Raw genomic sequence first — 24499 nt, 5'->3', positions numbered from 1 at the left:
TCTCTAGATCCCCTTTGTGTTGAGACCACTGCCTTCGGAGGCACCACTGAAGAGCCCTCATGTCCAGCGAGCATGCGTGACCAACAGAATGCAGGAGGCAAACAGACCGAGCAGACGAAGGACCTTGAGGACTGGAACTACCGCTCCATTTCGAAACATTGGAACCAAATCCTGAATATCTTGAATCCGCTGAGGCGGAGGAAAGGCCCGACCCAATGTTGTATCCAGTACTGCCCCTATGAACAGGAGGCGCTGAGAGGGCTCTAGGTGAGATTTGGGCTCGTTCACCGAAAAACCCAGGTCGAACAACAACTGGGTTGTTGACTGCAGATGATGCGACACAAGCTCCGGGGACTTGGCTTTGATCAACCAGTCGTCCAAGTAAGGGAATACTGCTATCCCCTTCCTTCTGAGTTCTGCCGCAACCACCGACATCACCTTCGTGAAGACTCGAGGTGCTGAAGTAAGACCAAACGGAAGGACCGCAAACTGATAGTGCTGCGATCCCACCACAAACCGGAGATACTTCCTGTGTGACTTGAGTATCGGGATATGAAAGTAAGCATCCTGCAAGTCGACAGACACCATCCAGTCTTCCTTGTTCAACGCCAAAAGCACCTGTGCTAGGGTCAGCATCTTGAACTTTTCCTGCTTGAGGAACCAATTCAAGATCCTCAGGTCCAGGATTGGTCTCAAACGACCATCCTTCTTGGGAATCAGGAAATACCTTGAGTAACATCCTCGACCCCTTTCCTGCTCTGGGACCAACTCCACCGCGCCCTTTGAAAGGAGGGCTTGTACCTCCTGTTCTAGCAACAGGAGGTGTTCTTCTGAACAATAAGAAGGACGGGGCGGGATGAGGGGCGGGAACTCCCGAAAGGGAAGGGTGTAGCCTTTTCCCACAATACTGAGAACCCAAGTGACTGCTGTAACAGTCTTCCATTTGGTGAGAAAATGCTGTAATCTTCCCCCTACAGGAGAGGAGTGAGTGGGAAATGGTGGAAGCCTAAGGCTGCTTCCCCTGCTGCACCCCGCCAGAGGATGAGGAAGAGGCAGAGTGCTGCTGAGAGGCTCCTCTGGTGCGGACCCTACCTCTCCCCCTAAAAGATCTATAGGAATGGGAAGAGGCAGGTTGCTGATATCTTCCCCGAAAGGAAGAGGAGGAAGAGCCACGCCCAAATCCACGAAACCTCCTGAAAAATCTGGAAGAGGCCGTGGAAGAAGGAGCTTGGAGCCCTAACGACTTAGCCGTGGCCCTGCTTTCCTTAAAACGTTCCAAGGCCGAATCAGCTTTGGCTCCAAACAGTTTGTCCCCATCAAACGGGAGATCCAACAATGTGGACTGTACATCCGCAGAAAAGCCCGAGTTACGGAGCCAGGCCTGTCTCCTTGCCATCACAGTTGTGCCCATTGCTCTGGCTACCGAGTCGGTGGTATCCAGTCCCGTCTGGATAATCTGGGTCGCAGCAGCCTGGGCATTTGAAACAAGATCCAAAAGACCCTGGGGAAGCTCTGTAAATGATGAGGAAATGTCATCCATCAGAGCATGAATATACCTCCCCAGGATACAGGTTGCGTTGGTGGCCTTTAACGCCAGACTGCAGGACGAAAAAATCTTCTTGGACTGCGCCTCTAGTTTCTTTGAATCTCTGTCCCCAGGCACCGTCGGGAAAGAACCAGGCGCTGACTTGGATGAACAGGAGGCCTGCACCACCAAGCTCTCCGGCGTAGGGTGCCTAGACAGAAAACCAGGGTCAGTCGGAGCCGCCAGACACCTCCTGGCCACGGCCCTGTGAACTGCTGGGGAAGATGCCGGCCTCTTCCACACCTCTAACACCGGATCCAGCAGAGCGTCATTAAATGGCAAAAAAGGCTCCGCCGCAGCTGAGGCCGGATGTAGCATCTCTGTTAGAAGGTTTTGTTTAGCCTCCACCACCGGCAAAGGCAGGTCCAAAAAACTAGCTGCCTTCCGTACCACTGCATGAAAGGAAGCAGCCTCCTCAGTGTATTCTCCCGGGGACGAAAGATCCCACTCAGGGGAAGTGTCCAGCCCACTGGCCGACTCCAGACCACGCAGCCCATCACCGAGTCCTCTAGCTCTCCTTCCTCCAGGGCTCGTTGGTACTCCTGCTCCTCTAATACACGGAGAGCACGTCTCCTCGAATGAAGCCGTTGTTCAATACGCGGAGTCGACAATGCCTCCGCCGAAGTCGAAGATCGGCGCCGATCTTCAGAAGCCACCGACGCCGCGTCCGGCGCCACAGGTAACTTCGGCGCCGACGAAAGAGCAGTTGAAGCAGATGGACCCACCGGAGTCACAGGCCGAAATCCCGACGTCGACGGGATGGAAATCCCCGGGGCCAATCCTTCTGAAGCCACCGGAGCGGCCACCGGCGCCGACACTGGCGCCGAGCCCACGTTCCCAAAAGGGAGAAAGGGCATAAAGGGTGCCGGCCGAAGAGGCGCAGGATCACCCAATGAAAAGGCCAAAGGCCCAGCCGGAGCACCCCCTGGAGCCATCTGTTGGAAGATGGCATACATCGCATTCAAGAATGCGGAACTATCGGCTCCAGGGGTGGGAAAAGCCAGATACTGGGGTGCCTGTCTCGGAGGCGACCCCGACGCCGGCCTCGACGTCTGCAACGCCGGAGAAAACACCTGAGGCTCCAATACCTCAATCACCGACGCCTGTCCAGGTGAAGTTGGAGACGCCGGAGAGGGCAACGGCGTCGAAGGATGCGGCGTAACCGTGGGACTGATCTCCCATGTCCTTCGGCGCCGATCCGAAGACCTGGAACGAGTCTCCTTCGAATGACGCCGAGATTCTCTACGGCGCCGGGAGTCTCGATGACGCCGATGTCTTGGAGAAGAAGACTTCTTGTGATGCTTCTCCTTCGATTTCGCCATAAACAGCTTCGCCTCACGTTACTTGAGGGCCTTTGGATTCATGTGCTGGCATGAATCACAAGTCGAGACGTCGTGGTCGGAGCTCAAACACCAAAGGCAATCGGAATGAGGATCCGTCACCGACATCTTGCCTCCACACTCACGACAAGGCTTGAATCCAGACTTTCTCTGCGACATTATTACCACAGTGAAAGACTACGCAGCAAAAATACACTGTAACCACACAAGTAACAGTTGCTCCCTCGAAGATAACCGTTTCGAATGCACGGAAAAAAGGGAACTGACGTCCGCACGTCGTCGAGGACCTCTTATTGCCTGTATGACGTCAGACGGCGTCGCGTGGGCTAGAGTGACGTCCTCGTCGACGTGCAGAGACTAGTAAGAAGATTTCCGTCGAATGCTGGCGCCATGGGAGTATTCATTAGGTGAGGAATCCACAGGTAGTTGTATCCATCAGAAGTAAATGTTTTCAAAGGTTTCCAAACTAGGGGCCAACAGCCAAAAGACTGCAATTCTTAATGTCCCCAAGACCTCTGGGAAAGGCAGTTGGAGACACTCACGAGTGTCAGACAGAGCCCAACAGGAAAGTCCAGTCCACGTCCAGTTGCCACTGGTCAGCTGGGTACTTCAGCAAAACACCTCTTGCAGCTTGTTGTGTCCCTGTAACCATACAGCAGGACAGCCAACTGGCCCTTGGAGCCCACTTCTATTTCCTGGGTACAACAGGAGCGGGTCCAGTCGTCCTCCGCTCCTCTAAGGTCATAGACAGCAGGACCAATCTTTTTCTGATCTTTACAGGTTCAGAAAGTGGACTAAGGACTTGTGCTGTGGTGCCACATTTATGCCTGGCACTAACTAGTGGGGAGCGGGAGTCTGGGGGAACTCCCTAACCAATATGGTTAATGTTCCTAGATGAAACCCTACCACACTTTTTTAGCAGCTGTTTCCCTCGTTTTCAAACAATACAACAGTGCCCTTCACCATAAAAATCCAATATGGGAAAATCATTTACCCCTTGTGGAGAGCCTGGGTGGCCAAGGTAATGTGCAGTGTCCTGTCTCTGTAGTCACTCAAAACCAGTTCTGTAGGTAGCTTTCCTCCCACTGGGCTTTGTGTCAGCCTGACTGTGGAGACAAATGCTGAGGCTTTCAAAAGTCGCCTAACATTTGCTTATGACAGAGAAAGCCCCCTTATTAAGTTCCTGGGTCCACCCCAAATGGTCTTTGTCAGGTGAAGGAAACATCTCCCCACTCCGAGGGTATTGTCTAAGTTTCGGAAGCAGTTTCCAAACCACTTTCGCACCTAAATCAGGCCAAGGACAGGCTTGAAAGAAGCTTGAGAGCTAAGGCAAATTAGCCTCCAGTAGCTTCAGGCAGGTTAAAGGTAACTTTCTAGAAATTACATTTTCAATATATTTATTATAAATCTGACTTCATCATTAGATTTGACTTATTTAGCAAAAAAGTAAGTCTGAAGAGAGTCTGCATCTGGTAAAGGTCAAAAGTTTCAGATGAAAGTATATTGTCTATACTTTGCTTTTTCCTATGTACCAGTTGCAGCTTAACCAGTGACAATGTCATTATGGGGTTAATCACTGGGGGGAAATGCCATTTTTAATGTCACACATGTTACACTGTTACATATTATACACCTTACCATGTGGACAGCAAGGTGTGCTTATCCTACCTACCTTCCTAACAGTGGAAAGGGTGATTTTACAGGCTTTGGCAGAAGGATTCAAGCTTCTATTGATTACAACAGGGAGCAGGCCTGAACCCATGTTTTCACTGCCACTGTAGTGAATGGCACAATCGGTTCTGCAGTCCACAAGTAGCATTTACCTTTTGTGTTATTTAGGCACTATATACAATGGCTTTATAGGACAGTTTAATGTGCCAATCAGGGTTTAAGCTAATTTCAACATGTTTTATGGGTCAGAACACACACACTAACCACTTGATAGCAGTGCCCAAGTGTTTGAGTTCAAGATTACCAGCAGATCAGGCACCAAAAAGGGGTCACTTTGCAACAATAAATAGTAAAGTCTAAGGTTTGGTTTAGAGTTTAGGTATATTACAAGTATATGGTTGCTTTTATCAGAACATGTAATACTGAGAACTAGAAGATGAAGTACCATGAAATCTAGGACCTAGCTCTCACAAGCTTTAAATATGTTTTGTTGGTCAGATGATAAAGGCATTATGGCTTAATAACTGTGCTTTTACAATGCTTTTAGAGGGCTTGTAAGATAGTGGAATGGCTTTTTAAGATTGCCACTCAGTACCTGGATGTGGGATAGGTTACTCTTAGAGAAATAATAATGCCAACAAATTAACATAGGTTGACACGGTGCGGCTGAAATGCAAATAGATATGAATCAGGATGGGGCACTGTTACTTGAACTTATTAACTTAGTGCCTCACATCAGAGCACACTAGACTATCAAGTCAACTGCCTCACCTTAACGTGACACTAGAAGTTGCTAATGTTTAAATATAATTGGCTATAAAACATGAAAGATTTCTTATTACTCTTCTACTGCTTCAATTTGTCCATGTGTTATGCAGCCCTGAATAAAACGAGTTACAGAATATCTATCTGCACCTGTAGAACAAGTTACTTACCTTAGGTAACACCTTATCTTAGAATTCTCCTAAGAGTCCGACTGGATCAGGAAGATTTTTCGTAAGCTGTACCCTTGCGAGCCGGTACGTGACATCAATCCGCTCAGTGTGCGTCGTCGGAAGTGACTTTGTCTCACCTATATAGGCACCACCCAGGTGCGCGAACGTCAGTTTGTGTATTTTAACTTTCTACACCATGAAGAACACGGACTGCTGGTGTGGAAAACTAGGGCCCTGTATGGGATATAACCTGCCCCTAGAAATCCGTTTGCCATTTTGGGAGGATAGGTGGGCCGGTAAGGAATCTGCACCTAAATATAGTCTCTACCAGATAAGGTGTTGCCAAAGTTAACTAACTTGTTCATTTGATAGAGACCTCTAGCTGTAGATTCCTTACCTTAGAATAGATACCCAAGCAGTACCATTCCCAGAGGTGGGAACATGGACAAATTTCAGATGAGGAAGTCCTGCAGGACCCAAAGGGCAATATGCTTGTAAAGATGGATCTGACTGTCCAGGCAGTAATGTTTGGAAAACATGTGCGAGGGGAAGCCTGCGTTGCTGCCTGGCAGATATCCAGGACTGGAACTCCGTGTGCTAACGAAATGTTCACAGCTTTTGCTCTGGTGGAAAGAACGAGCAAGCCCTTAGGGGTTGCTTCTTGGCCAATGCGTAGCAGATTTTAATGCAGAGCACAATCCATCTAGAGATGGTCTTTTTCTGCACAGCAAGAAATTTTTTAGCTCAGACATACCCTGCGAAGAGTTGATCATCCACTGAGAATTCATGTGTGCATTTGAAGTAGAATGATAATGCTCATCTGGGGTCCAGACAATGAAGACGCTCCTCATCCTTGGAAGGGTGAGGTGCAGTGTAGAAAGTAAGTAAGGTCATAAACTGACCTACATGAAAGGGTGAGATCACCTTTGGAAGAAAGGAAGTCTGCATGAAAAGCACCACTGTCAGGATGAATAGATAGGAAGGCTTAGGTGATAAGGCCTGTAGCTCACTAACTTGTCGGGCAGGTGTTATAGGCACAAGAAAACCTGTTTTGATGGTGAACAACTGCAGGAGACAATTATGAAGGGGCTCAAAGGGAAATCCCATCAAGAATGTGTAACCAGATTCACGTCCCACCGAGGCATGAGAAAAGGAGAAAGGGAGAAAAAGATGAACTAAACCTTTCAAGAACAACAGGAGATTTGAAAAGAGAGGGTTGATCAGGTAGTCTGAGAAATGCAGATCTAACAGAAAGATAACCTTTAAGAGTGGCCACAGCAGAGCCCTGCTGGGCAAGAGATCAAATGAATGGAAGAACCTGAAATAGGAGCTGAAAGGGGATCAACATTTCTGTCAGAACACCAGGCCACAAATGTGTTCCAACGGCAGGCGTAGGAGGAATGCCTGGCTGCCAAGATGACCGCAGACGTCGGGAGGAAGGTCAAAGCCGGTCAACTGTTGCCACTGAAGAAGGTGAAGACAGGACAGGTTCAAATGGAGAACTCTCCTCTGCTGCTGTGACAGAATATCCTCCTGAAGGGGTAGCCTGATTAGAGGATTGATTGCCATGCTCAGTAGCTCGGGTAACAGATTCTCTGTGCCCAACCCAGTGCCACAAGGATAACTTTGGTCCAGTCGTTCTTGAGAACTCTGGGCAGGAGTGGTATGGGCAGAAAGGCTTACAGGAGGCCTGAGCTCTATTCTAGACCAAAAGGGTTACTAAGCGAGAGCCGCCTTGGAAACTCCAGCACACAAAACTGCTTTCATTGCCTGCTCTCGACAGAGGCGGACAGATCTAACCAAGGCTGTGCCCACTGCTCAAAGAGACCGTGCGCCACCTCCGGACCGAGATTCCATTTGTGATTCGCTAAGCAACTGCAGCAGAGTTTGTCTGCCCTGGCGTTTAGAGAACCCATCAGGTGTTGGACCACCTAGGAAATGCGCTGATGCTCCAGCCATGTCCAGAGACGCAGGGTCTCTTGAGAGAGGGTCCATGACCCCGACCCTTGTGTGCAGTGCCACATGGCAGTGGTGTTGTCAGTAAACACCTGCACCAGCCTCCACTTGATGGAAGGTAGGAAGGCCTTCAATACTAGTTGGATCGCCCAGAACTCCAGCAGACTGATGTGGGATCTGGATTCCACTGGAGACCAGAGGCCTCCGATCTCCAACTCCTCCAGATCGCCGCCCCACATCAGGAGTGATGCATCTGTCACTTCTGTCAGATTTGGTAGGGGAAAGGAGAGGGATCTGCTGCTGACCTTTCGCAGTTCCTTCCGAGATCTGGACCATGTAAGAGATTCCTTGAAAGGCTGTGGCTTTTGGAACTTCAGATCCCACTGCTCATCCCACATATTCCAATGTCAAAGGCCATAAGTCTCAGCTGCTTCAGAGTCTGTCTCACAGAAACCCAGGATAGGGGCTGAAACATCGGTGTCATAGCATTAATATCTTGGACTCGCTGCTTGGGAGGATAAGACAGAAACTGCACCGTGTTCAAAACAGCTTTGATGCAAGGAAGCACCTGAGAGGTAGTCAGGTGTGACTTTGGCATGCTTATAGTGAAACCCAGTGAGTGAAGGAGGTCTGCCGTAGTTTGGAGGTTTGAGACGACAGCCTAGGGCGAGCCTGCCTTCAACAGCTATTGAAGGCAACTGCGGGGGCAGGATAGGGATGTGAAAATATGCACCCTGCGAGTCCAATGCTACCATTGAGTCTTCTGGGTCCCGGGCAGGCAAAGCCTGAGCCTATGTAAGCATCTTGAACTTCTCCTTCTTGAGGAAGTAGTGAAGGGAGAGCAGGTCTATGATAGGACGAAGACCTCTGCCCTTTTTCAGCACCAGAAAGTAGCAGGAATAACAACCACAAACTACTTCCTGCTTCGGGCCCCTTTCTACAGCTCGGTTGGCCAAGAGAGCTGCAACTTCCTTATGGAGCAGAAAGACGATCCTCTGTCAGGATGTCTTCAGATGGTGGCATGAGGGGTGGAGTAGTTACGAAGGGGAAGGAGTAGTCACGAAGGGGAGGGAGTAGCCCCTTCGGACTACCTGCAAAACCCAGCTGTGCATTGTTATGGACTGCCCGTGGAGTAGGTGATGGTGAATCCTGCTGCCAATAGGGTGCACATGATAGTTTAAGGGCAGATTATGAGGGTTGGAGGGGGAGGCTGCTGGTAGGTTGGTGGGTGGGTGGAGGCGGTTTGTGGGGAGGATGGACTCCTGATCTACGAGGTCTGTGAATACTGCACCCTCTGCCATGCAGAGGCTGTGCAGCATGAGCAGCACTGATAAGCCCAAGGATTGGGCAGCAGCTCAACTTCCTTTGAAACGTTCCAGCACCAAGTCCACTTTGTCTCCGAAGAGACAGGTGCCATTAGAGGACATGTTCATCATAGAAGATGTGGCACCCATCTAAAAGTCAGTAGTATGAAGCCAGGCGAGGCATCCAAGAGCAACTGTCGATGAAATCGCTCTGCCCAGCAAGTCAGTCATATCAAGTCCACAGCAAATTGGGAACTTTGCTGCACCTCTCCCATCTAGTACAGCTTGAGAGCATGGCCCGGGCCTCCTCCAGAACCGTAGGCGACACTTACGCAACCGTATCCTACAGAGCGTGGGAGTAGTGGCCGAAAAGGCATGCGGTGTTCACAGACCATAATGCCAGACTAGGGGGAGAAAACATCTTCTTCCCAAGTGTCTCCAGCCTCTTGGATTCCCTATCCAGCGGAGTAGTAGGGATCGAGCTAGGGTTGACATGGGAGGTAGAGACCTGGACCATCAAACTCTCAAGGGTGTGGTGTTGCATGAGGAAACTTGGGTCCCCTGGGGTGGGGCGATGGCAACGGACGATCATCCTATTCACAGGAGCCTCTGTGTTGGGTTTGGATCAGGTACCCAAAAGGACATCCGTGAGGGCCTCATTAAATGGGAGAGGCAGTTCAGATGGGGTGACTTCCGGCTGATGCAGCTCCATCAATACACTAGTCTTGACTGCCACCGATGGAATTGAGGTCGAGGACCTCTGTACCACTGTAGCCATGGTGGGGGAGAAAGCACATCAGCACCTGAGAAAGTATCCACACCACTAGCTCATACCAGTCCATCTCTTGTCCATAAGGCTGGACTTCCTCAGGGTCCAGTGACCCCTTTAGCTCTTTCCTGAGTCCTAGCCCATAGGAATAAGGCTCAGGATCTGATCTAGGGGGCAATGCTCCCTACGGCACTGGATATGGTGTCGAATTACGCCCCTTAGGCTCTGTATTGGAGTCGGGGATCACAATGAGGATGGTGCAACCAGAAGTGTTGGCATAGGGATAGCCACTGGGGAAGATCGAGGTGGCATGACCTGCATCAGTCCAGCTGTAGATCCTTGGGACTCACTGGCACCAGAGCCGCCAGCGCAGAACCAGCAGGGGGCTCTGCGGACACAGTAGAGCCCAAAGGCATACCGGAGGGGTTGGCCAGCATAATTATGAGGCACATGACATTGTAAAACTCCTTGAGCTGGGTGGGGGTCGGTCCAGTTCCCAGAAACTTATGGTAGCGCAAAGTCTTCCAAGGCCCAACTGCGAAGGGAGGCCTAGAATGCAGACACTCCCGCATCTCATTGGCCAACAAAGAAGTTGAAGCATGCTGCAACTTCTTTTTCTTCTTGTACCTAAACTTACCTGAGAATTCGAATGGGATGTTAACGTCTGACTCCTTGACCGATTCCGGGACCTTCTTCTCGACTGGGACCTCGACCGGTACGGTGTCACACAACAGGCCACCATCAGTTTGAGGGAGGGCTCCCTCAAAGCCTTTGAATTCATCGCGCAGCAGTCAAAGCACGACTTCTGGTCGTGGTTGTACTCGAGGCACCACAGGCAAACACTATGCAGGTCCGTCAACGACATCAGCCGGTGACCGGTGAAGCAGGGCTTGAAGCCAACCTTCTTTGATGACACCACCCAGGAGGAAAACCTCAAAAAAGCCTCAACAAAACATTAAAAAAAACCTCAGTCATAAAGTGCCTGAACGGGTATCTCTTGCTGGATCTGCACTGGCTGGCACGGAAAGAAAAGAACTGACATCAGCATGCCTGGGTGGCTCTTCTACAGGTGCAGCAAACATCACTTCCAGTACGGACGACGTCGACGAAGCATGTGGAGCTCAATGCCACCTACCGGCATGCAGGATTACTGCTCACGAAAAATCTTCCGAATCATGGGATCATTCTAAGGTCAGGAATCTGCAGCTAGACGTCGCTATCAGATACATGTCCCCTATAACTTTGGGAACCACTTAACTCCATGTCATTACAAACAGTTTCCAATCCTGGTCTTTCTACCAGCTACTCATGTGTGTTAGTTAGTCTAGTTGATTCAATGGATTGAAATCAAAACTAAAATATTCAGAATGCATTAAATTGTCACACAAAATCCAAAGAAAGGAGTCAGTGAATTCTAGGACACATTCGAACATGAAATATACAATGTGAAAGTTTAACATTTGATTTCAGCTTACAAAATGGACCAGAAATTGGTATATGTGTATGTATATCGATGCGACAAGAAAAAGTGATTTCCACTATTCAACCCAAATGGGCATCTTGACACCAAACAAATTTTACTTAGGCTTCCTATACATTTATTTTGCAGACCACAAGGTTATGCATGCCTAAACACTTTTAACCAGGAGATATACTACACACTGGGATATTTTATGAGGGTGACTTAGTTTACATCCCAAATTAAAAATAGTGTTTCTAAATCACGTGTTATGACTCTGACTAAAGATTCACATTGTTCCTACCTGCAGGGCTGGGCATGATTGGCGTTCCTGGCGGACCTCCACCACCCGGGGGCCCCTAAAGACAAAATCAGACAAAAAATGAACCGGATGTGTGAACATATACTGGAATAGGTCAGCTAGATGGTGTTGCTGACAGCAAAAATATCCCGCTTTCTTTGCTATTGAACAAAGCATCTATCTCTGGCTACAGTAAAACAGAAAACATTTACACCCCTTCCTCCCCCAGGCACTTTCATTTTTAAAACTTCTAAAGAGGAACATTGTAACGCAGCAGCTAGGTATTAATAAATGCAATGTGGTATGTGCAGCCGTTTTAATTCTACATACTGAAATCTTGGAAGACACCACACTGAAAACACTCTACTGACTTTGTGCAACCTTGTTTCCTCTCATTTTTCAATTCAAAGTAGTTTCACTTTCAAAATCATCACTTTTGCGTTTTCTGGATGAGCTAGCTGCACTGTTCTTTTTAGGTTAAGCAGGCAAGTGCTCTGGCCTGATGTAATCTATATGTGGGCTTTTAACCACACCCACCACACGCCCATCACTATCACACATTCGTGGGCTTGCCTTTCAAAAATCCTTTATCATCATTGGTAAAAGCTTTACGTGTGTCCTTCCTTGGGGGCGTTTTGTTACCGCCTTGACCATCGACCCTGTTACATGGTTAATTGCACATTTGCTGATAAGCTGACTGCGAGCAAACTTATTTTTCCTTTTGTGTCTCTCCTTTGTGCTCATACTCATGGCGGCCGTAGCGATTTGAATCATCTCACTTTTGTCAACTGTTTTACTTCCAATTTTCAATTTGTGTGGTAAGAAAAGTCCAGTTAGGAATTTACAATGCTAATAGCTCTAACTTGTTAGGGCTCTGTTTTTCTTGTGTGTCTATCTAGAGGACTCCACCTTTCGTACGGTGGTGCTTTTTTTGCTTTTTTTTTTAAATGTTGTCTTTATGGTAGGAGGCCACCTCACATCTCTCTCCTTTATTCTTTCAACTACCTTTTTCATTGCAGACCTATAGTTCTGTGTTACTAGCTTAGATCTTTCCTTTGTTGTTCATAACAAGTGTTATTTGTGAATTAAAACTATTCAAAGTAACAATTTGCAAAGTACTGTGGACATACCGCAGAAAAGATAAACCAATATTGCACCACTTGCCTTGTTAAATAAAGAATATGTGAGAGACTTGTTCATCAAACAAAAACTACAACAAAACATGAAGCCACATGTCATTAAACTACACAGATCGTAATTTACTGTATACTTTGAATCACTTACCACGTATGTACCGGGCGACGAAGAAGAGTATGAAATCTATAGAGAAAGGAGATTTAAAAGAAAGAAAAACATTTACAAGACCAGTCACTCTAATCTCGACCCTTGTCCAGCATACCAATTACCATGACATAATAAACCAAAATGAACGACCACAGGCTACTATAAACCTCCTTTTGGAATGGGGTTCTGAAAAGGAATCCAGTCCATTATAGGTAAGCAATGGCATGCGTCTGCACTGGTCAACCACCCTGCCTAATTTAAGTATGCGCTTAACTCTAGAGAGAGATCTTAAGATTTCTACCCTCATTCTCATTGCACACACAATGGGGCTGCAGCCCATCAGTATGTCATGTACTAAGAACTAAACTCTGGGTAGTTAATGTATTCTATGAATTCCTTTGATAGAGGAACCTTGCAAGATTATCTAGACTCTTGCGAAGTCCAGGGTAGATTGTGCAATTCTGGCTTTAGAGAAGGTCCCACACTTCCACCTTTAAAACCCACTCCTCTGCCACAGCAAATGTTTGAGCCTACCATGGAGTGGTGCATTTGGTTAAGTATTCTGGTCTCCAAGGAAGCAGAGGATTTTTTACTTAGTGGCGAGTCAGTGATACAGAGTCGACTAGAAGCTGTAAGGAAGCAAGATTAAGGCTATAAACCATTTACAATTTGCATATTTAAGATAAGTACAGCAGTTTTCGCTAGAAAACATATTCAGATCATAGTCCACAGCAAGAATGAGCAACATATATTATAGCACCCTCAGAATAAGCACGCCAAAGAGTCAATTAAGAATATCAACACCGCCATTTGCTCATGATTATGAAAGGCAACATAACATGAATACGGAAAGCTGCACCAAGATAATCAAACTACTAGTGAAGGTGCAACCATATCCTTTACAGTGATAAAGGGATAATCCCTATTGCATTGTGTCTAACTCAGTAATGAGAATGAGCACCTTACAACAATCAAATGCCCATGCCTAGGAACTGCCTTTAAAAAGGCAGACAGTACATGCACAGAAAGGGAAAGGCACAGTTTACTGGGTGAGACCTCTAATTTGGGCATCTCCAGTGACATGCTACGCATAACACTGGTTGTGTAGGTATCTCCCACCACTCTTCCTAATTCTACTTCTGTGCTCCTGCAAGCAGAGATCGTAAGTATTAAAAAATACATTAAAATGTTCAATTCCAAAGTAGTGGTTCTGTTGGGTCTGTAAAGGTCAGTGCCTGGATTTTCAGTACAGTACATTTTGCTGTCCCGTTCGTTGGGAGTAGGGCCATAACTGGTGCATTAAGTGGCAATTCAGTGTGTTAAGCTAGTGGCACAACAGGGGGCTGCCTCGAACTACCTTGCCTTAGACCTCCGTCTAAGGTACATACAACTTTGTCCAAGGCATCGGAATGAGCCAACTTGTTTCTGCCCTCAAAACGATATGCTGTGACTTAGGTAGCCGCAGAACAGCAACCATGCCCAGGTCCACCATAAGGGACACAACCGGATGTCTCTACAGACCCGCTTGTCCAATCAGCAGTCTTGTTTCACAGTGAAAGCTGCGACGTGTGATGACCTAATGTCTTTCAGAAGAACTGTTGGGTTCTAAAAGGAAAATTTACCTTTTCCTATATGTATTCAAAACTATCCCCAAAAGGACAATCACAGTTCTCCTTCACCTCTCATACAATTAGTGTTCAATTTAGTTCTCCTTTAGTGTCCCATCTCAATGTACCAGGTGTCAATTCAGAAGAGGCACTAGAGTGACCAACACGAATACATGCATAATAACGTCGCACTTACTGAATTCGCACTGTTTGGGTTTGGCCACGGCCTGCCAGCTCCTGGACCCCTAATAGATGAAATCAAATCAAAATTATCAAAACTGCATCGCTGGAAACTGAAGCAATAGGTGATGCCAAAACGGTCCATGACAATTTATTTCTTTAGGTCACAACTTTGACAAAATGCCAGTGAGTCAATCAGAGAAAACGTTCTTTGCCTTACATGTTGATTCCAGGCATGCCAGGCCCTAAAGAGTTGTGTGGAGGTCTCATGCCACCGCCATAGCTCTGCAACGATAACCAAGGATCGTTCTACCATAGGAAGAGGGAAATCGCGGATCGGAGGGAAAAAAACCAAACCAGACAGGTTAGCTTTTAAAAAATAAACCTAAAACATTTAAAAGCACTTACACAACAAAATAATTTACAGTTACTAACACTTAAAATACCAAACGAAATGTGGACAGCAGCTTCGTTAAGGTAAAATGATCTTGATAACCTGGACTTGTAGAGGTAAAAGAGGGCACATTGCCTGGCGCTAAATGCTCTCCAAATCAGTTAGCCCACTGATGTGTTATTTCCCCCCCCCCCACCAAAAAAAAAAAAAAAAAAAACAATTTAGACAAAGTCGGTAGTCAAAATCTATATTAAAAAAATATATTCTTTTAAACAAGTCACTTCTGTCACAAGCAAAAAAAAAAAAATCATCAAATTATAAAAAAATTATTACGCCCTACTAATGACTCGGGCACTTAATGTCTCTGGGCGCTTCTTTATCCCATGTAAAGTAAATGAATTTGAAGAACTTCGAAGCTGCCCCGGCAAAATGTTGTGAATGTACAAGAATTACATTCCTTCTACTTTTATAGCATGCACTTCTCTGGTTCACAAAAGCAGGCGCTTTCAGAAATACCTATTCCTCCCCTATAAAAACTAGTTTTGTGATATATGAAATCAGTTGTATAGTCACAGCGCACGAGTTATGGAAGTCTTGGTTTGCCCAAACGTCTTCCTTAAGCTAAGAGCACGCTTCTAGCAACACTCAGACCCATGAGAATCATTGTCCAAGTTACTGCCACCAGTGGAAGTGTTAGTACTGAAGTTCTGCATCTTATTATTTAATTCACTCATTCTCAGTGATTTTCCATTACCCGAGCCTTAAATACAAATCTGAACTGTCTTGCAGGAAAACAACGTGAAAACCTTTTTGTTTGACAGACATGTAGCAGGAACCAGTGGTCATTACATTACTCATGTTTTCTCTTAGATAACCAAAAGAAAGCTTACACAAAAATGACCCAGACCACTTTCCTTTCTGACAAACTATCAGCACGAGCTGCCCACCAATATTTAACTTTTCTCTCTATGTTTTCTCCCTTTTTCGTGGTTTTTCCATTTGTGTCTCCTTCCTTCTTCTCTTCCTTGTGATTTTCACTCTCTCACTCTGAGTCAAAGTCTGATGATGAAAAATAAGTACTGGTCCCTAAAGTGTGGTTGGACCCCACCTGCAACCACCAGTTTAAGTTAAGCACTGGGTAGGCGGCACTGGCTTCCTAGTTCATCAAGGTCTGCACAAATCACTAATCAGCGCATCTTAAAGAGGTTGTGAGCGCTATATAAATGCTGTAATACATTGTAGTACAGTGTAATATGATCCAATTCAATACAATGACACGTAAATGAACGCCCTCAGTCAAGTAAGAAGTAGAACTATATTTAGTCCATTTGCTTTCACAAAAGCAGACACAAGTCTGCAAGTGCTTATCCGCGGGATAGCTCTCAGGTACGTAAATCTGAACCCAAGCAAATTCTGCACAACCTCAATACATCTCCTGTACTTTTGTAATCGTTCTTCACGCTGATTCACTGAAAGCCCAGCCCCACCGTGGTGGAAAGGCACACACACATTGAAGGACAAGCCTCACTCGCATAGGGTCTTCTAATCACTCAAAAACGACTTTTCCCTGGCAGTTCGTATACCTACACGCCACCGAGTCAGATATTCAATGTGGCTAAGAATCTTACTAGACCGCATGGAGCAGTTTTTCTCTTCTTCAGGCCTAACTACATCTTGCTTCCAGGATCTGGCCTCCCTCCTGCATGCCATGTCTTATATACTGATTTGAAGTCATAGTGAGATTCTTTAAGTATCTCTTACTCTGCAACTAAAGCTTGCCTTGAACGCTCTGTTCAAAGGCCTAATATAGTAACATGTATCTATCAAATAAATCTAGCCTATCACAGCGCACCTCAGGCAGCGCATGTTCCTTCTTGCAGCCAACTGACTTTTCAGATTGTACATTACTGAGCAACTCAACTACAGACTGCCCCAATTAACAAGTTCTATAGGACGACGCTGGTTCCCAGAACTACCAACTTTTGGTCACTTTTGATTTGGTGCTTGCAACAATTCTTAAAGGTTGCAGCTTGTAAAACAACAAATCTCAATAGATGGATGCCGTTATAGACTTTCCGTCAGTTATTACGCAAACCCAGGTACTAGCAGAACTCTGAAAGTTGAGATTAAATGGCAGCACAAACAAATATATGCTAAAATGAAAAATACAGAAAACAACAAATTTAGACCTCTACTACAAACATCAAGGTGTACCCCACATTTTGGATTAAACCACTATTGACCTTGATACACATCCACAGTGACTCAGAGGATCTGCAGTAGGCGACAAAGAGACTTCACCAGGTGACACAGCTGCCCATGTGAAATAATGGGGAAAAATTAGAAATAAAAAAAGGGGGAGATGGTCCTAGAAATATCGAATCCCCTTAATCGTCCCTTTCCCCCATTTCTACACAATACTATCAGAAGCAGTTAGGGTTATCAACCTACCCAATGTTTTTGCTGCTGGTAATTTGGGTTTTAAGTTTATATTCAATTATATTTAAATTAAAATGTTACATTGTACTGTCATTTAGTGGCATGTCAGGAAAAACAGCTATGAGACAGAAGTGAAAATGTCTAATAAAAAAAAACTGAAAACAGAAAAGGTGGCTAGCCCCACATTCACTGCCAAAGTGCCTCCATTATTTAATCCATGTGCAGATGTGTTAACCTTCTATGGTGGGTGTGCTTGAGTATGTGTTCTGCGGGTACTAAGGACACCACCAGCGGCTCATTTACCTGGGGACCTGGACCCATTGGGCCCATCCCTCGTGGAGGGTTCATTCTTTGCATCGGCCCACCCATGTTTGGATGCCCTGTTTTGACACAAAAAACAAACGTAAGAGGTGTAAGAAAACCACAGAAATGAGACAGTAAACATGCCTACACATCAAAAGGTACCTTGTTGCCGTATAGGGTCCATTGAATTGGGAAGCAAAGGTTGCGTACCTGGAACACCTCCTGGAGGCTGAAAAAGCATAAGAAGGAAAAATACTGTAATGGCAGGCGACAGTGAACAGCATTTATACTTAAAACATAGTTTACAAAACTAAACTTATTAACACATCTTTCTGACAAAGGAAAAAAGAATTGCCATGACCCCAACACTTTCATTTGTTTAAGTTCTTAGCTTACGTTGCTTTAGTTCCACAAATAGTGTAAATTCCTCATTAGTATCACAAGGATGAGACTGGAATAGGCAGCCACAGAAAGATACAGATTTGCTCACTACTGAAGTGTACTGACTGACGTGCACCAATGTTTTAGCACATATTGGGTCAAGTATGGCACCCTAATCTGTTTTATGTAAATTGATGCTCCGCAGGAAATAAAAAGCTCTGTTTAGTCATTCTTTTAGCGTGCTCTTTCAGGAGAAGGATCACATGCATTTATCAATTATTTCCCTCTCTTGTACCAGCAAGCTGCGCTTGTGTGAATTAAAGGTAGAAAACGTTTACACAAATGATGAGCTGTTAGTACAATATTCCAGTAAACGGCGGTGGTTACACATGATCTACTCCCGCCTCAATACAATAGCAGTGCTCCTTATCTCAATATCAAAATGAAACAAATATAAAAGCTTCAATTTTGTTTGATTAGGCACTTATCAATAATGTTTTTCTCTTCACCAGTTGCCTATACCAGAGAATAGCTGGAAGGCATTTGAATTTATACTTTAAGTGTATTTAATCATGGGCAGAAACCATCTGTACAATATCGCACTGCTCTGAAGTCTGTTTGTTTCTAAACTGCCTGTGTTCTCCTTGCTTGAGGCAAATCAGTATCTTGTTTGCACCTTTCAGCAACAGTGAATGTATAAGTGTCTTTGTGCATACAGAAACATGGCTGAAATACTTAAGAGTGGAGGGCAATGTTTACTGTATCGGTTCCACATGAGAAAGTTAATGCAGTTGTATGGGTGGACTGTGTTTGGTGTGTGAGGCAGGCCTCAGAAGGAAGCTATTGGCCACACTTTTCAGCAAGAGGGATGGAATGCCTTGTACAGAGACCTCCGAGGAATACAAGTAGGGTACACAGCAAGGCAAGAGGCATGTCCATGAAGTGTATATGATCACAGTAACAGTGGTGACCCACCTCCAATAGCGTGAGAGCCAGCACATGACAATTGAGAAAGTGACAGAGTGGTTCCTGATGTTGTGAGGAGCCAACACACACACTGTGAACTTTTCTACCATTACTGAATAAACCAATCCCTTGCCAGTCTTTCACCTGAAATGTAAATGTTAAGTGTCTTGCAGAATCCCATCCCTAGCCTGTGACAACTGCATACAAAGGCGAAAAAGGGAGCTAGTTAATTAAATGGTATTATATGAGACAAGGAGAGGACATTCCCAGTGGATTCTTCTAGACGAGGAATCCAGCAAAAGTGTACTGACGTTTGGTACTTGCACAATCAACATTAAAAAAAATGAAAAATGTAAGTATAAAACATAATGAAGCTGAGGGTGCGGAGGAGGTGCAGGGAGCAATGGACAAGCGGGGTTGGTAAGCAGAGGGGCAAACAAGAGAAAAGAAATGAATTGCAGAGAAGTGCTGAAACTTAACTAAAGAGTAGTCCTCTAGCGTTGGCAGTGAGAACGGATATTAAGAAGCTATTATTCAGGGACAGGACTAACAAGAAAAGAGAGGAAAGTATCAAATTGGGATTAGTGATGGAGATATTCAAGAAAGCCATCCAATCGTGAGCAATGAGCTGACTCAAATTTGTAGGTTGAGACCTAAAAAGGGGTAGACTTCTTCAGGCTTTTTGGAAATGCTTTGGGAGACTCAAGTTAGGGAAAGGTATTACAAAGCTAACATCAGGAGGGAAAATTACAGGAAACTTGGGATACAATGGATTTAGGTGCTGAAATGGTGGTGCGTTTTTGATTGAAGGAGGTACAGAGCCCCAGAAAGCTACAAGATCTATTTAAGATAAGGCGGCATGGCCATGAGTAGGTTGGAGCAATAGACTGAAGGACGCTGCACAAGACAGTGAACACTAATGCTTGATGTCTATGGGAAGAGATGGATCTTGGAAGGTGTTGGTGACATCTCTGTTTTTTCCCCACTGGGCCTTAAGGTGTAGTGGGTGAAATTAAGGAGAGGACTGTCGTCAAAGTCTAGCTTGCAGAAGATAAGATTGTTAAACAACATCTTGATTAAATACATGGTCTTGTATGGATTTATTGTTGCCGGGATTGATAAATTGAAGCTACAGATGAAGAGAAAGGGTAATTTCCCTGTCAAAATGAAGACTAGTTTTAGCATTTTGAGAAGGGAAGGCAATAACAAAAAGACTAGGAGGAGAAAAAGAAAAGACGGAATGGTGTGGGTGGATGAAATTAAGGGACATGAATAATTTCTGTTTTTACATGGTTGGCAATGCGAAAAGGAGGATAAGCAGTACTGGATGGCAGACAGGCAATTAGTCACAAGTACAAGGGGCGAAACTGAAAAAAGGGGAAGGCGTTTCTGCAAAAGAGATAGAAGACAAACCTTAATCACCAATGGAAGTCTCTGATAGTGTGACATTAGAAGTGAGGCTAAACAAATCTGGTTTCTTGTGTTAATCAACACCAGAGTATCTAATACAAAATAGGTTACAAAATGTCTACATTAGTAGATCACTGTGGCTATGTTATGTACTTTGTGAAAAACATGTTAGTTGAAATGTGGTGGTGAAACCTTTATAAATGCAGGTGTAATAGTCAGAATGCATGACACAGAACGAAGTCATGCGACTCCTCTTCAGTCAATAACTGCTTCAGACTTTTGAGAGTAAACTGAAACTTTGCATCTTTAAATAGTGTTTTCAGGAGAATGCGATGAGAATGCAGAGTGGAGGCATGGTCCTAAGTTCCTGTCCTTTCAATGTTTACTATGTTTCTTTCTCATTCAATTTTGAAAATGGACAGCCAATCAGGGACAATAATCTGCCTACAGTTGAGTTAGGGAGGAAGGCCTCAAAACATGCGTAAATGTACGAAAAATAAAATTTCTGTATGTTGCAATCATCAACGTCTGAGAAGAGATCAATCAGAATGCACTGGGAAGATCTTAACTATTTACAATAAATCATCAGGCAGGCTGATCATTTAGGATTGCTTGCAAAGGGAGTATCTGCAGAAGAGTGGGCATTCCTCAAATATGGTTTATGGAATAATCCTGGGAGTCCAAATGACAGCACACGGTAATAAAAAACATAAGGCTTCTGGTGGTCACTTGAAAGCTGCCTCAGCTTTTCTGGAGATCGTATGAACTTTAAAAAAAGAAGGAAAAAAAGTAATCTCGCCTCTTGTAGCAAAGTTTCATCGAGGAAGAAGTTGAGCTATGTAAGGATTTTAACAAACATTCACAAAATGTGTCAGAAATAGAGAATTATTATTTAAAAACTAATTGGTGCACTTGATGTTAAATCTAAGAACAACCTGCACATTTAATCTCCTTGGCACCATAACACGAGTCTAGCAAAGAAGAGTGAAAATGATCTGCTACTTGATGTGCGCCCAGAGAAATGAGAACAGAAAATGTATGAACAACACACATTCCGGATATGTATCGTGAGTCATCATGCGACATATCGAATCCTACATGGGTAGCTGTTAATAACTGGGTTGTTTTCTAAACAGTGATTCCAAATTAAATCAAATAGGCTACATAAGCGAAGCCTGAGCTTTCTATGATGCGACTTGGAACCCAAAGGTGAAAAATTCAACACTGACGACTAGCCATGGGCAATTTGATGTTATTTATACAGCTGACCCTCCATCCAAATCAGCAACACAAATGTAGAAGAATCATGGGAGAATTGCACAACATGGGCCATCACCCCATCCATACCAAACGCAGCACCCTTCTCTACCAAGCTCAAAGGGAGAGCGAGCACCACGCTGGTGGCCACCTCAGTCAGCACAAGTCTGCTGCACAAGTAAGAATCCACATAGCAGGTAGAAATGATTAAGACAAATGGGTTTGTTTAACATTTCTCATCTCCTGGAATTCATCAACAGAGTGTTACAGTAATAAATGGGTTGTATCTAAAATAAGTCAGTTTAGTTGGAGCTGGACACAAAGGGGTTGGGGGAGCTCCAGGAGTATGCCTGGGGTTTTCATGAGGCTGCTTCACTGAGTGAAGCGGTTTAAGAAAGCAGCACAGCTCCAAAGAAAGAGATTACATTTAAGTACTTTTGTAGATCCCAAGAACTGTGAATTGGACCCCCTTGTAATGTAGTCTAATACCTGTACTTGCCACTAAGAAGATGATCGTAAAAACACAGAAAACAAGAAAGTTGCCCTTATCGTAACAGATGCTCCACACATTTGCATAACAGAAGTGCAGAAATCTGATGTATTTTCTCCAAAAAGATGTTATGATGGGGAATGTGCAAAAACATAAAATCAGCCACTTAGTATGTATGATATGGTGGAAACTTTCCCGAAGACTTTATGAGATTGCTTATTTAATAATAGTAGGTTTAGGTGCCTAAATAGCAGTTTAGGAACAAGAAAGAGGAGCAAAGAACCATTGGTTATCCTGGGAAAGGAGACTGAAGCTTTCAGGGTCCTGAATCTACCTAAGGTCCAAGGCTATGATGACCAGTTCAAATGTCAAAGGGCTGGGATTGCGCACCCTAGGGGGGGTTCTGATTTTATAGGAGACCATGGATCACAAGCAGGAGAACAATCTCTTCTTCAGAGTCTAATGGAGCTGTGCCCCGTTGAGATTTTTTCAAAAAATATAATATATAGCTGTGGCTTCTGCCAGTTGAATGTTTATTATTGTCTTGCAGCAAATAAGTCTGCCAGAATTGCTGAAGATGACACAGCAAGGGAAGTGCACTAAAATGGATGTTCAATATAAGTCCAATTATGAATATTTGTGGTGGACAGCACCACTTTTACTTTAAAAGCCAGAAAAAAATAATTTACATTTAGAAAGGCACAAATCACCTAGGATGGTGTGGGGAACCAAGTCTACCTGTTGAGTTTTTAAGTATTTTAAGAAAAACTCTTAAGAGCCAACGTGAGAGGAGGAGGGCAATGTTCTATTGTGATATCCATGAGCTTTTGATCGTCAAGAAGATCTATGGAAAAAAATAGGGTAATAATAGGGACAAAGATTTGGGGGATACAAAGGAGAACAAAAAGACCAATACTAAAGATTTTAATATGGGTTTGGTTTCTGCATACTCAGACCACTGCAGATTAGGATATAAATAATATTTGTAGTCTGTACATTTTTCTGAAATCCTTTATACTGTCCCTTTCACAACAGTTGCAACCTCACAAAGTGACTTGATTCTCACCACGAGGATATACTTTTGAAACCAATATTGCCAGAGTTACAAGTTGGCCATTGTGATACTAAAGATAATATTGTGGCTAACCAGCCTCTAGCAACTCCACAAAAATACAAACGTAATCTGGATTTACACGCCTAGCATAGAAGCTTAGTGAAACAAATGCTTTCCTACAGCAACTTAATATATTATTGCAAGATGGCTATGTTACTTCACACATACAGGTCTGGGCTTTCAACACAATCTACCACCAAAATAATATTATCACTGCATATTAACAATATACAAATGAACATCACATCAACCTCTTCAACAGTGGCAGTCACTAGAAGTGCATCCGACCATCAAGTACATGGACAATCAATCTGAGGTTGCCTGCTCTGAAGCTGAGAGCAAGACACGAAGTTCATCAACACATACTCAAAGACCACAAGGACTTTTCACAGATGACAATAGAGGCATAACATTTGTATTATATAATGAGTGTGTAACAATCACACAAGGTGGATGCACACAGTACTATATGTATTGTGGGAATCTCAAAAGCCAGAACTACGATTTGGAGATAGTTTCGCCATTCAACTTGTTACAAATGTGACTCAACTTCCCCAGGGGACAAATGTGATGCAGATTTTGCTTATTTCTATCAGCATCAAACCCCAGTCTAGGATTCTATTGAGTATATATTAAACATGTATTACACCTACAGAAACTGTTTAAATTTTAAGCTACTCATACAGCATGGAGATGTTGTCAACACAACAAATATAAACCACTAGCATGGACCTATGAGTACATGCTTTTCTCGTGCATACACAGCCTGTATAAATTTACATCACAGTATAAAGTTAGATCCGTTTGCTTGTGAACAACCCCTGAGTGTACATTTCTGGGGTAGTAAAGCAATGAACACAATTTTTAGCAGTGTTCCTTTTCTGGCTGGTGGTTCCTCCACAGACATCCTTCGTACTCCTGATTGATTACGTATTGCATGTCAGCCTTTCATCATCAGCACTGAGAGCTGTTCTCTCCATTGACTTTGCACACAAAATCTTCTAAGCTCCTTAATGTTAGTCAGATGGCGGCTGTCTGCAGTCTCTGGCTTCACGCCACGCTAAAACGGTCATGTCAATCAACACCGTTCCTGCCCTTGCAGAACCATTCCAAGAGGTTCTGTCATATTCCAAAGCTAAAATGAGGTGGGGACTGGATTATAGGTCATTCTCATGCACAATTCTATGCATTTTTGAACCCCTAAAGCCTACACTTACCTTCCCGGGAGACTTCTGTTGAGCCGCCACTCATGCATCAATGACCAGTAATGCAGGTCTAAAGCCTCAACACACTACAAGTACAGCCAATTAAAGCATACTCCAAATCCAGACTTAAAAAATACAAACTCTCAATA

The 24499-nt window shown here is 44.5% G+C and overlaps 1 protein-coding gene across 6 annotated transcripts in view; it reads right to left on the bottom strand.

Annotated features, from left to right (window-relative positions):
- The window catches only part of SSBP3 (single stranded DNA binding protein 3), a 277102-nt gene that overhangs the window by 29216 nt on the left and 223387 nt on the right, over positions 1–24499 (bottom strand). For 4 of the 6 annotated variants that reach the window (XM_069232624.1, XM_069232626.1, XM_069232628.1 and 1 more), the window contains 6 exons: positions 17690–17756; positions 17528–17604; positions 14612–14700; positions 14408–14456; positions 12605–12640; positions 11324–11378 (listed from right to left, as the gene is read on the bottom strand). In XM_069232624.1, coding sequence (XP_069088725.1) covers positions 11324–11378; positions 12605–12640; positions 14408–14456; positions 14612–14700; positions 17528–17604; positions 17690–17756 — 373 coding nt within the window. The remainder of the gene's footprint in view (positions 1–11323; positions 11379–12604; positions 12641–14407; positions 14457–14611; positions 14701–17527; positions 17605–17689; positions 17757–24499) is intronic. The other 2 variants (XM_069232625.1, XM_069232627.1) reach the window with 1 other exon arrangement.

This window comes from Pleurodeles waltl, chromosome 4_2, assembly GCF_031143425.1.
Source record: "Pleurodeles waltl isolate 20211129_DDA chromosome 4_2, aPleWal1.hap1.20221129, whole genome shotgun sequence".
NCBI lineage: Eukaryota > Metazoa > Chordata > Amphibia > Caudata > Salamandridae > Pleurodeles > Pleurodeles waltl.
This window is presented reverse-complemented; position numbering and strand designations above follow the sequence as displayed.